General features: G+C 47.0%; 2 protein-coding genes across 33 annotated transcripts in view; one reads left to right on the forward strand and one right to left on the reverse strand.

Moving 5' to 3' along the window:
- Nucleotides 1–38: 38 nt before the first annotated feature.
- On the forward strand, nt 39–818 carry LOC4578092 (uncharacterized). Its single transcript, XM_001238247.3, has one exon. It carries the CDS (start codon nt 61–63, stop codon nt 643–645), a length of 585 nt encoding a protein of 194 aa, XP_001238248.2. The 5' UTR covers nt 39–60; the 3' UTR covers nt 646–818.
- Nucleotides 819–882: 64 nt separating this feature from the next.
- The window catches only part of LOC1280241 (piezo-type mechanosensitive ion channel component), a 38,929-nt gene continuing 26,366 nt past the window's right edge, over nt 883–13,445 (reverse strand). For 14 of the 32 annotated variants that reach the window (XM_061659020.1, XM_061659005.1, XM_061659007.1 and 11 more), the window contains 16 exons: nt 12,963–13,334; nt 12,458–12,827; nt 11,496–11,552; nt 9,973–10,118; nt 8,989–9,366; nt 7,699–8,090; nt 7,013–7,357; nt 6,199–6,267; nt 5,758–5,895; nt 5,034–5,208; nt 4,544–4,965; nt 3,711–4,035; nt 2,894–3,642; nt 2,393–2,823; nt 2,091–2,313; nt 883–2,015 (listed from right to left, as the gene is read on the reverse strand). In XM_061659020.1, the coding sequence (XP_061515004.1) occupies nt 1,697–2,015; nt 2,091–2,313; nt 2,393–2,823; nt 2,894–3,642; nt 3,711–4,035; nt 4,544–4,965; nt 5,034–5,208; nt 5,758–5,895; nt 6,199–6,267; nt 7,013–7,357; nt 7,699–8,090; nt 8,989–9,366; nt 9,973–10,118; nt 11,496–11,552; nt 12,458–12,827; nt 12,963–13,334 (4,911 nt within the window). In that variant the 3' untranslated portion in view covers nt 883–1,696. The remainder of the gene's footprint in view (nt 2,016–2,090; nt 2,314–2,392; nt 2,824–2,893; nt 3,643–3,710; nt 4,036–4,543; nt 4,966–5,033; nt 5,209–5,757; nt 5,896–6,198; nt 6,268–7,012; nt 7,358–7,698; nt 8,091–8,988; nt 9,367–9,972; nt 10,119–11,495; nt 11,553–12,457; nt 12,828–12,962; nt 13,335–13,445) is intronic. The other 18 variants (XM_061659034.1, XM_061659033.1, XM_061659036.1 and 15 more) reach the window with 16 other exon arrangements.

A 13,445-nucleotide genomic window follows, 5' to 3' on the forward strand; every position in this document is an offset into this window, starting at 1 on the left:
CTGCTTGTCGGTGCGCTGTGAACAAACCCAAGTGAGCAGTGAGTGTGTTACCGCGTTACCATGGCACGGGTAACGCTTGCGCTGGCCGTTTCCCTGGCAGCTTACGCGGCCTACTACTACGTGCACTTTGCCGAAGCGCAACCGATCGGATCGTTGGTACTGGCGGTACCACACTCCCAGCAGCAGCAGCAGCCCGGTTCGTCCACCTCCGACGAGGGCACTATAAATCATCTTCAGCAGCAGCACCAACGGCTCAAGGATACGAACGTTTACCGAGCGAGATCGAAAATGCGGCCGCACGATCGAAAGTACCCTGGCGTAATTGGTGCCTATCAAGCGTACCGCCGGACTGTGCAAGGACCTCAGCTGATGCAGCGTAACCCGGCCACAGGGGACCGGTTTGCCGACGATCCGGGTGTGGACGAGCAGGACCAGATGCGGTTTAGCTTGGAGGGTTTTCTAACCGGCGCCAGGACGCCAACACTGCTGAACGATGACGAGGAGGAGGAGGACGACGAGGATCATGAGCAGGGGGGTGATGGCTTGATGAAACGGTTCGACGATTATGGCCACATGCGGTTCGGCAAGCGGGGCGGCGAGGGCGACCAGTTCGATGACTATGGGCACATGCGGTTTGGCCGATAAGCAGGCGGGATAAAGGGACATTCGAAGGGGCTTTGGAAGTAGGTGGTGGTGTGTGTATTTTTTGTGGGGAAAACACTTGTTTGTACGGTTACTAGCGCAAAAAAAAAAACAAAAAAATGCAATATGGGGTGGTAAATAAAGCAAAACTGCTCTGTCTGTGTGTGTGAAGTATACTCTGAACAATTACTATTTCTCATTAATGCATTTTTATAATTACATTAAAAGGAAAAGAAAAGATTTTTCTAAATATTCACCACCATTCAACTTCACCCGGAAAAGTTCCAGTTCCGGCATGGGTTTTCCGCTTTATTTTTAAATGTTACAAATTTCGATTGAATTACGCACTAGAAAATGAGATGAAATGCTGCTGCAGGAAGGAGATGTGAAACAACAAATTCGAGAGGGATGGTTCGCCGGGAGGGGGGGAAGCCCCACAGCGACCGTGATAATCGTTTCTGATGTATGCAAAACACTGTTTCGAATCCAAATAGGAGTGGGGATTGATAAGCGAATATAAATTACGATAATAATGCACGTGTGAATCTCTCTCTCTCTCCCTCTCTTTTTCTGACCCCACATTAACATGGGGAAATGGGGCTACGCGTTCGACTAGCATTGCGAATTAAATTCTAGCATAATTGTAAATGTAAACGTTTCGTTTCGTAATGTTTGGCGCCGTTTGGATGTCTTCTATGTACAGGTAACACACATTAATTGTGCCACTTTTTTGCTGCGTTTACAATTTCTTGCCGCATTAAACTACACCACGCTGCCGGCTGTCGATTGTCTGCTGTCTTCTCGTCCACTTTAAATCCACTGTCGTAATGCACTCTCCTGCCTACCTCTCTTCTACCGCTTATTGCTTGTTTTGTTATGCAGTTGTGTGCAGCTGTTCGTACCAATATCCTAACAACGACCAATAAAAGTATCCAACTTCAAAACACCTTATACCACGGACTACGTGTCGCACACGTCACGCCCTAACAGTAGCAGTAAGTTCGCTTTGTATCACAAAAAAACAACAAAATATCATCAACCACCGGGCATCCCCCTACTCCTGCTTCGGGTGCGTTTCGGGCTGATCGGTCATCGTGTCCGTTTCGTCGTCGCCGCCGCCCTCATTCTTTGGCCGCGTCCACTTGATCATCGTCTCGGGCGACCGGTACAGGAACAGCAGCTTGGCAAACAGATCCTCCTCCAGCGTAAACTCGGACGATTCGCGCACGAGATAGATGTCGAGACAGAGCTGCAGCACCCGGTCGACGTACGGCAGATCCTCGAACATGATTTTGGAGCTCGCACCGGAAAAGATGCTCGTGCGCAGCATGCGCGAGAACACCAGTATCATCGTCGAGTAGATGCCGATAATGCTGAGGTGAGAGAGAGAGGGTTAATTCAGCTTGTTTTTGAACACATAGCGACCCCCACACTCTAGTGCTTCTTACCCGCCCGCCGCAATCGAGCTGATGGTGCTGGGGAATATCTTGTCGTTGAACATGTAAATCACCAGAAAATTGGTGCAGTCGGCATACGGCAGCCGGGAAAAGTACTTCTCGTACAGCGTGTCCGTACAGTCCTCCATCGCTTGCCACCAGCTCGTGTTGGACGTTTCGTCCATGTACAGCTGCCGCAGCTGCATGTTGCGATAGTTCTCTTCGTCCTCATCGCCTGCAAACAAACGCGAAAAAAGGAGAAAAGTACGCGTGAAAATCCATCACCTGAAAGGCTACTTGCCACCACCGCTTACCGTCAGCCGTTTTGACCAGCTGATGAACGGGCCGAATCGAGCCACTATTTTGGACGCGCAGAAACTTGGGCATAATGTTCATCAGCACCGCCATTTCGTCCGGTTTCGTGCGGCTGAGCGAATTGATGAGCGCCTGCCGGGCCGGCCCGTCGTACAGCTGGTAGGTGCGCTCCTCGGAGATGACGCCCGGGTTTTCCTTCGAGTTGGTCATCCGGCTGATCGTGTACCGGAAGCGGCAGGTTAGCGTCACGTTGTTGATCAGATCGTACAGCAACCGGTTCCGATCGGGCGGGGAAATGTTCCAGATCGACGCGGAGCTTATGCCGAGCTGAACAGCCGCCACGTCGGCCGGTTCGTAGTTTGAGAGGAACGTTTGGGCCGATCGCTCCATGAAGGGCGCCGTAAAGTTGGACCAATTGTTTGGTGTGAGACTGTAAAAACGCAAAAAAAATATCATTAAATAAATACATTCACCATTGAACCATAATCACACACTCTTACCCATAAATGCTATTGTTCTGTGCACTCATCGCGTACACCGGCTCGTACGTCCCGATGCGCAGCTCCACCGACACGTCGTGCGGAATGTTCGGCTGACCGACCGCATTGCTAAACGCAAACAGGGCCAGCGGAAACCAAATGAGAAAGATTATGCCCAACATCATACCACCCCCCATCAGATACTTCACCATTGCGCCCTTCTTCTGGCCGCGCGGTGCCGGCAAATCTTCCTCCAGCTGCCGCATACACTTCAGCTGATACACGTTCGAAAAGATATCCTCCATCTTGAGCCAATCGAACAGCGTCATCGACGTGTCCGTCCAGATCCAGTCCATCAGCGTGCGCAGCTCGAACAGGAACGGCACCGTCATGAACAGTTTGAACCCGGAGAAGTTAGCCATCGTGAAGCCCTTCGTCAGGAAGTTGCCCAAAATGCGGGCCGGATAGCCGCACCGTATCTGGTACGCCGAAAACAGCAGATAGAAACACTTGATCATGTAGTACAGGACGGGCGGCGTGGTCGCATTAAAGTTGCGTTCGGTCGTCGCGGGCAGCACGAAGAACATCCACACGTGCAGCCCGATGATCAGTATGAACTGGAAGATGATTTTCCCTTGAATGTTTTTGCGCAGATACAGTGCCCGGTCGACCACGATCAGGAAGAACTGTATGATCAGCATTAGCAGGAAGGTGACGGGCACGCGGTTTTCCTCAAAGTACGACAGTACACCCCCATCGCCGTCTTGTGTCTGCGCGGAAACGCGAAGCAAATGCGGTCAATCATCTTGCAATACGATTAATTGTTCGATTAACCTACCCCGAAGGACGAAAAGCCGAACAGAATGACGAAGAAGTTGATGAAATCGCACAAAAACATGTACCCGTACACGTCGGTCGTTTTGCGCGACTGTCGATCGAGCAGCTGGACGAAGAACGCCTTCAGGGCGGCCGAGTAGCGCAGGAATGCTTCCTTCGCTATCTGCGGGAAGTATTTCTTGGCTGGTTCCGGGTGTATCGATACGCAGAGCACGTTTGATTCCTCTCCAATCGGTTCCTCGACGATCGTGCCCGCCTTTTCGTTGATCTTCACCATCGACAGTCCAGTCAGCTCTTCCGGTGGACGTATTTCTAATGTTTCACACCTGCGAAGGGGGAAAATACATCCAAAGAAATTGAAAATAATAAAATTGTTAAATAATTAGTTAACTAGAACTTCATTAGCAGTTCAGAACATTTTAACATCAATACCCGAATGGATCTTCAGTGATAAAGAACTGAGCTACACTGAGAGGCATTTTTTCGAGCAACTGCGGTATAAGCATTCGAGCACTTTCGTTTGAAACTAGTTTTCGTATGAAGGAGGTGTGACTTTTGAGAAATATTATCACCGTTTCTCTTCGTGATCTTCGAACTTTAAACGTAAAAGAAAACAAACGTTAAATACAACTGCAAGTGGCCGAAATAAAAGCACGAAAAAGGGAACCTTTTCGATCGTTTCTAACATCCAACAGTGGGCGATATTTTGCTTGTTCGAGTGCTTTTTTTAAGTTTTTCAAATACTCTCGGCGATGTTTTCTTGATCGTAGAAAAATTAATAGAAAACATTTTAAATTTAAAAATCATCTCAAACACACTCAATCTTAATCTTACTTCTTCTCATTTTCCTCTGCCAAAGCCATCAGAGCCTTGGCACGTTCGTCGTTCGGATCGACCTGGTACAGCCCCTCGGACAGGGCCGGCTCTTCCGTTGGGTCCGATTTCCACAGCCCCAGCGACTTTAGAATGAACCGATGGCAGTACAGCATCAGCAGCAGGATCAGATCGTACGTTGCGTAACCATCCTTGCGCTCGATACCGAACAGCCGCGCCACATGGAACGGTTGGTTCGAAGGGATCGGCGTTTGGTTCCACCAGAACATCTCAAACTGCCCGATACACTTCACCAGCACGACCATCTGCGTGTAGGCGATCAGCATCGTCCAGAAGGTTTGTGCCGGCCGGGGGAAGGTCAGCGTGCCCCAGAGCGTTACCAGCAGAGGAAGTGGTAGTGACAGCAGGCTGGCTGAGTTAACCTAAAATGAGAAAATGATGTATTATATTGTGCTCTTCGAAATTTAGCTATTCAAATAAACAAAATCACCTGGTTCAGGAATACTACAAAGTAGCATATGAAGTCGGTGTGCGACATGATCGCGTACCAGGCCGCCTGGAACAGCTCGAACAGCACGGAATGTTTGCGCGATGAGAAGTCCTCTTCGGAGCTCACCTCGTCCAGCGTACGCTTGACGGCTTCGGTTGAGCTGCCGTCGGTTTTGCTGTTGAGTAGGGAACATTTAACATCAGAATGTTGTTCTTTTTAGACGTAAATATCACAATAATAGACAAAATTTCACACTGAAAATGGATATTGATTAAATATTTCTATACTTGGCATGCCATTAATGGTAGTTATTTGTGATTAGAAAATCGTTATTTCCCATCTATAGGTATTTTGCATGCTACTACTACTACTACTACACCGTTAGTCCAATGTTTAATGTCTAAGTCCAGTATTATAGAAATATTTACCATCCTTTCGCACACTCACACACTTAGCGAATACATTGCACAAAGAATTCCGCATGGACAAACAAGGTGCTTCTGTGCATCAAATTGTTTTTTTGGAGGAGCCTTGTGAGAAATGTGTGTAAAACGGACACGGTAAATTGTGTATTATAGTGGATTGTGTATGCGTGAATATCCGGTGACGAGAAAAATAAAGGCAAATCTTATTCGATGCTGTGTCGTAGTGCGTGCACACGTTTGCACATTTGTAGCTCTTTTTGGTTGCTTGTTGTTGCGGAAAGAGAATCAGGGAACTGTACCTGTCCAGTGTATCATTGGAATAGTAGCGGTACGGTATCCCATCCTCGTCCAGACCGCGTTCGGCCGACGGGGCCGAGATGAGTATCTCGGGTAGTAAGCTAGTACTGCGCCTACGGTGTTGGTAATACGATTCGATTCTATCGATGGTGTGTGTTTGTGTGTGGTCAAAGGTTAACATAACCCAAAAACATATGAGATTTTAAAAAACAATTTCATCAAATTATACCACAAAATTTATTATGTTAAATAATACAACAACAAAACCCAAGTAACACAAAAGTGTATAGTATATGAAGGTTAAGCAACTACCACAACAATACTAAGTGCTTGGCGAGGATCAATCTCTTCAGCCCAGTGAGGGCACAAACGGCTGGGTACGATTGATACGAGTCCTCAACTCAGCTAGTGCAATTGAAGAGCACACCACCAACGATACTTACTCTTCCCTGAGTGGATCTTTACGACTGATCATTGCTAGAGCTGCTCCCAATCCACTCACTGTATGCAGTCTGAACGAAACGCAAACATGACAAGGGCAATTTCATTAATGATCTCAGTAAGAGAAAAGGCATAGTAGAGAAACGGTCTATAGACGGTCTAAAGACGATCTAAAGACGATCTAAAGACGATCTTAAGACGATCTAAAGACAACCTAAAGACGATCTTAAGACGATCGAAAGATGACCTAAAGACGATCTAAAGATGATCTAAAGATGATCTAGAGACGATCTAACGACAGTCTAAGGACGGTTTACAGATGATCTAAAGACAGTCTAAGGACGGTCTACAGATGATCTACAGACGATCTAAAGACAGTCTAAGGACGGTCTACAGACGATTTAAGACCCTCTTAAGACAGCCTAAATCCGGTCTTACGACAATCCAAAGACCTCAGCAAAAATGGATACAATCACTAAAAAAGCTTCCAAAAAAGTATGTACAATATGTGCAAGTTTTGATCTGTGGTGAATGTACAAACTATGTTAACGCTTCTACGGTCTGTTCTATCTAGCGCGTAAAGCATTAATCGAACTCTTAAACAGTACAAAATACAAAATCATCTTTGCTTCATCACTGTTCTGTACCGGCTGATAGTGTGTACCCGTCAGGACAGTCACGTGTTGATTCGAGGTTTCTATTTCTTCTCCCTGTAACGTGATCGTACCACGATCACACGCTGAGTGTGCCTCTGAATTGAAGTCAGTTGTGTTGTAGTGCAAAGTACATGTGAAGTGTTTAGTAGTTTAGTATTACCCATCATCCACCGGCTGCCGCTCTGCACCAGTGTACACCTGCAGATCGCGTATCGTGTTAGCTTTCGCGTCGCTTTCCGTCGCCGTGTCGGGCTGCACCTCCGACACCGTGAACGTTACGGCCGGCGATGAAGGCACGGCCGATGCCGGCTGTTCCGCTTCCGCGTAGTCCCGCTCGTAGTCGGTGTTGTCGTTAATGTTACTACTGTGCAATTGTCTACTGAGCGAGGCGAGTGATCCGGTACGGGACGACAGACTATCACCGCCGCCGTCGCTACTAGAACCGCCCGACCGTACCGTGCCGCCGGACGGTGGAGGCGATTCTTCGGGCTTGGGTGAGGTACTACTGCACAAAATTGAACGAAGGTGGGGTTGTTAAATGTGAAATCATAATAGCTAGTACGGGGCAAGGGAGTTGAGGACAAAAACAGAACAGATGCAATGCGGGACATACTACTAGTTTGCTCACTATCTCTAGTAGCTCAAGCCTGTTTCTAAAAGAACATATACACACACAAACAGACGTTAGTTTTGTTACATTGAGGTGGTACCCGTCACCAACCAAGTTATTTACAAACCAACAGAGATCGTCCGCGTTGGTGTGTACTATCTATGCGAGCACTAGTATTGTTTTTTTTTACATTCCTTGTTGTGTTTGGCACAATCGTGCCTTCGCCTTCAACCTACCTGCCCGATCGCGAGATGTAGTGCGTCCACACGCCGTCCTTATCACGCACCCCAACACCAAAACCGGGCGTCTCCTTCAGCACCTGCTTTTCACGGGTCAGCACGCGCATCACGTACCGATAGTTGCGTGACGCACGGTGTAACCTTAGCGTCACCGAGCCGACGACACCCGCCAGGAAGGCCGGTATTAGCGCCAGCCCGGACAGGGAAAATTTGCTCTTCTTCTCCTCGGCGACGTCTGCCTCCTTGCGGCCTTCCACCTCATCCTCCTCGTCGCTTAGCAGGCGGGCCTCCTCGTCCGTTATTGAGTGTTGGGCGTGCAGTTCCTTGCTTGGGCCGGCCGTTTGAGCATCCGGAGCATCCAGAGCAGTAGGCTTGCGTAGCCGAGTACCCTAAAATAAGTAACACGCACACGGCGGGGGCATTAGAAGTTGCACATTTAACCCTGAATTTGGCGCATTTGATGCGAAGCTCACAATACAACATTTTGGGTGGCTGAAATTTTGGCAGAAAAGAAGCATTTGCAACAAAATGGGATATGGTGAGGCGATAGCGACTTGTGCAAACTAAAGTACAGTCTCAGTGCCGTAGTCTACTCATTTCACAGCTTATTCTTATGGACACAAATAAGCTCGCATTAGTCGTGAAGGAAAATAGAAGATCCCGGGAACGCACAGAATGGTAACAGGTCTAGAAGGAAATGTAGAACAAGCCCCAAAATGCACAATGGTAGGAGTAATCAAAACGAGGTAGAGTCGATGATGATGAGCCCAATGAGGATGAAACGACAACGTTTAGAGATGATTGAATATTATACTGATTTGTGAAATTGTCTAACAAAAGAACAAAGGACTAACTGCATAAACGAACAATCGTGCAACGTTAAAAGAATGAAAATAGAAGATTAAAGAATATTAAACTATGTTTGCAAATTAAACAAATTAAATAATAATAAGTATGAAACGAGTAAGCTCAAAAATGAAGCAAAAGAACAGAAGAAAAGTTATAACAATAAATGATTTATCAATGAAATTTATGAAAACAGTAGTAATAAAGAGCTTATGAAGAAGTAAAATAAAAATGATGCAAAACATAATGGGAAAAGTCTACATGAAAACACAACAATTACAAAGCGACTAGAAAAACACAATGAAAACACACATACACACACACACCTATGGATCGATGATACTAGTAGCATTAAACAACAACAGCGCATATGAGTTTCAAACAACGGCGCAAAGAACAAACAGAAACTCGAAACAGAAAATCAAAAAACGCAAAACTCACTGAATGAGCAGTCTGTGGTAGTGTTGGTAGTGGTTGTGGTGGTGGTGGTGGATACTGTGCCTCTATTGGTGGTAAAGGTTCGGAAAGAGCGGACCGTTCCAGTGCAGCCGTTCGGTCGTCTGTGCCGCGATGGTCAGTGTGCGTCGGATGGTCGCGCCTCAGTACGACCGGTGACGAGAGGCGCCGTCGCCGCAGTGCCGGTGGCTGGGCCGGATCCTCCTCCGCCGGCAGATCGCTGGACGCTAGCGTAAGAGGCTGATCGACCGCCGCATTAGTGTCGTCGTCATCATCGTCATCATCGGGTTCGTTAGCATCGCGCTTGCCGTACGCAAGCTCGTACACTTCCTGCTGCCTTTGCTTGCGCAGTTGGGCGGCCAACTGTGGTTGGTATTGACGGCAGGCAAGTACAGCACACGGTGCAGAGGTTTGCAAGTTGCGGTGAATACGAGCCGTGATTAAAGGATGCACACAGCAAGAGGCACGAACCACAGGGGAAGTGTTTTTTTTTTTTTTTTGAATCGTTTTGAACGGACAAACAGGAGCATAGATGCATATCCGCGGTAGATTTCAGTGGTGCATACAGTTGTGCAGAGGTAGGTTCAGGCAATGGTGTAGATAACGTGAAGTGCAACATTGTCATAACGCAAAAATTAGAACAAAAAGAAATCATTTTAGACAGACAGGCCTTTTTTGTTGCAATCGTCAGTGCTAATGAACATAGATAATTAAATTAAACAGGCTGTAATCCGTTGTCCATATCGCATAACAGAGAGATATAACAGACAGGAAATGAACGGCACAAAACATATACATAAAGTGCACAATATTAAACTGTGAGTGGAAAAATAACGACATAACAGATAACGCAACAATATCATCCAAAACTGAATAAAAAAAAAACATCCTTTTCTAAATAAAATCTTTAAATGAAATTTTGGAACCAATTGAAAACACTTCTTCCAAACCTTCCAAGCAAACACTTACCCTTCCGAGCGTTAGTCTTCGCCGCAGCCGTTGATCTTTCTGGGATCTTTCGTCCAACTCATCGTCGTACTCGTGCGGTTCCATCAGATCCAGCTCGAACTCTTGCTCCACATCCTCAAACATGTAATAATCACCGGATCGAATGGCTGAAAGAAGCACAGGGTAGGGAACCGATTAGCGTGGAGTTATATCACAACCGCACAGTGAACAACAATATCCCAAGTAACAGAGAAAGCATTTAGTTTCTAAAACTCATTTTTGTGTATGGAACAAATCAAAGATCCACGCGAATGGTTGTTATTCCCCCTTCGGGATCTTTGGGTTTGGGTGCATTGTACTAAGGCGTTTGAATTTGAAAGAAGTGAATGTTACGCTTTCAACCACTTAGCTTTGTACCTATACCTTTGTAAACCGTAGGAGAGTAGTGTACCATATCAAAGTAAAATTTAATCATTTCGGAATTTGCAAAGTTCAAACAACAGGAAGGTGCTACAAAAGTGTGAACCGTACGAACCAATAAAAACCAATACAGGAATATGCCAATCAGAAAATACAACGTAAACTGTGCAGGTCCTTTGTGATGAAAAAGGATTTTTGGGTTATTTGGGAAGTAGTGTTTGCCAATTGTTCGAAGTGCAAAATGTGACATAAAACAAAACATAAAGGGAGAAGACATCAGAAGGGAAACCTTTGAAGTTCCAAGAATCTTTAAGCCAATTTTCCAGAATTATAAAACCAGGGCTTTTGCAGAATTATACTGAAGTTGAGCATAAGTTATGAGCTCCAAACTGCGTGAAACAAGTACCAATGTGCATCTTTCTCTAGCCAGTTGGGGTTAGTAGTACGATGGCGGCGATGTAGAAGCGGTTAGGAGAAGCATAAGTCCACCGACCGACCATGTGTTGTTAGTGACAGAGTTGTCAGAAAGCGCGACACGCATGTATACCAAGCATTCCCCCGCCTAGTCCACAGTACAAGAACACGAAATTAGGAACATTACGCCAACCAGGTGACAGCCATAACAAAGGGGTACCCACCACACACCCTTCGCAAGTGTTTTAGTCACAAATGACTACAGTACAGATGACTCCCAATCGGTACACTAAACAGTGACGTGTTATATCTCTCTCCCAGTAGTGTGAGTGTAGTATTAGTACGGCATGGACTAAAAGCCACGGCTTGCAATCCCACCAGGCTGGTCCCAGACCTACGCCCACCCCGTATCGACCGTATCGATCGGATCGGAGGCAAAAGTTAACGTAACGTTAAACCAACAAGCAAAATCAGGCGCTTCTGGGAGAGAGTGCGCAACCGAGTGCATTCAGCAGCAGCAACAGCAGCAACTACTACAAAGTTTACTCCAACGCACAACAAAGAAAAAGGGAGGTGGATATACGAATGCTCTCTAACAATGATTGTGGTGGGTTTTGGACAACAAAGAGTAGATGAAGGGAAAAACTAAAACTACAGGCTTGGCGGGTGGTGCATCACGACGATGATACGCCACGCCACGCCCGCATTACCCGTTGGCCTGTGTTCCGATATTTTGCGCTTCAAGCTCGACCTATGGTCGACTGTATCTATAATAAGGGAGAGAGAGAGAGAAAACAAAACCAAGGATTGAAACAGAGGGCATGGAAGAAAGAAAAAAACAGAAGCTTGGAAGAGAGTTTGGACAACATCGAACGGTCACAATGAGTGCAACACTGGGATAACGTGCGTTTAGTGAAGGAAGACGGCCAGACGTTACTACAGTCCTTAGTGTGGCTTTTCCTTAGTAACTTTTTGGATGAGGTAACGCTTTAGTAGTGTGATGCAATGAAACGACGAGCGAAACAGTTCCTGTAATTTACTGTAGTAAACGGACATAAATGAACGGAAAGGAAAGCTATTTACTCTGCCTTGCTGTTATCGTATGTACAAGGTTGTTGTTATTAGAACATTGGAACCGCGAGTTTTTGGGCACCATGCTGCAGTTCCGCTGACGGTTATCACTTGGCATTTTATTATAAACTTATTGACAGCTTATACTAAACGATATCGAGAAAAAGTAAACCACAACACAAGACAGAAACTGAGCTTTATTTGTTACGATATTTACAATTATTGCTGTTTGCTGACTAACTCTCCTTGTTGCACTACACTGCAGCACATTCTTACCTTACCTTCGAGCGTTTAATCTTTCACGATGATGCTGTTATACACTTTAGTGCGCTTTTGTGTGTGTGTTTTTTGGGTGTGCTATTAAATACATACACGGGTGCTGGCTAAGAAAGGACGAAAGCAGCTGCACGTGTGAGTGACATTGGCGCAACATCGTAACACGCAAGCAAACGTTGATTTATTTGCTAGCGCTAAGGTAGGTTGTGGAGAGAGCACAAATTAAAGAAAAGTAATTTTAAAAGAGACGACACAAACGACAAACAGCGACAAAAAATCGAATTGGAAAGAAAACAATGGTAGTGATGGCAAAAGGAATAATTACACTCGTGGTGCGAGACGGGCGACCGCGACCGGGCCGAGCGGATCGAGTCCCGCAGACCGGCCTCGCCGACCGGGCCCCAGTAGCTGCGCGAGCGCGACCGTCGCCGAGAGGTGGGGCCACCGTTCGCGGTCGTCGTGACCTCGTCGTACCGCGTAGTATTGTCCTCGTCCACGAACAGCGACACCAGGAAGCTCGAGCGACGGCGTGCCCCGATTGCGTCGCCGCCAGCGGTCAGCTCGTCCGGCAGGCCGGACCCGGATCCCATGCTTGACAGGCGCCGATGGCGCGGTTGATTCGGCGCGAACGTAGCCGATCGAGGTGAGCGAGGCGAACGCGGTGATTGGGAAGGTTGCTGTTCGGTTGTTGGGTCCTAAAATCGAGTGAAATTCATTAACGTTCGTTCTAACGCTTGTTCTAGCTATCTTATGTGAAATAGTTCTTAATGAAGGGAAAGGACTTTCCCACTACACTAGCAAATCAGTACGATCCGAAGCAAAAGGATTACTTCTGTTGGGATGTTGATGTTGCCACTTGGCACGGCTCGATGTTGCGCCTTCGGACTGACAGTAAGCTCATTGTTCGCTGGCCACGAGACAGCATTCAAGCTCGACTGTCGACGATGCTGACGCGTCTGCAGGGCCGTTTTTGGCGGTGGCATAAGGGTGTTCGCGGTAGTGGTGGCCACGTACGGTGCTGCTACCGAGCTTAAAGGCTCCCTCGGATCCTTTTCAAACGGTGGCGGCGAAAAGACGGGGAACGTATCGTCGGGGCTGCACACACGCGCCATCAAATCGTTCGGTGAGTCGAAGGACATTCGCTGCGGGTCCAGATAAGCATCCAGCGACACTGTCATCAGCGCGGAGCTTGGCGAGGGTATCTACGGTTTTACGAAAAAAGAAGTACGGATAGTTAATCATCTCTTGCTCAGCTCTTATTAGCACTACCAATCGGAACGGGCATGCAGATATCCGATAGCTAGCACTGGGCT

The sequence above is a fragment of the Anopheles gambiae genome, chromosome 3 (assembly GCF_943734735.2).
Source record: "Anopheles gambiae chromosome 3, idAnoGambNW_F1_1, whole genome shotgun sequence".
NCBI lineage: Eukaryota > Metazoa > Arthropoda > Insecta > Diptera > Culicidae > Anopheles > Anopheles gambiae.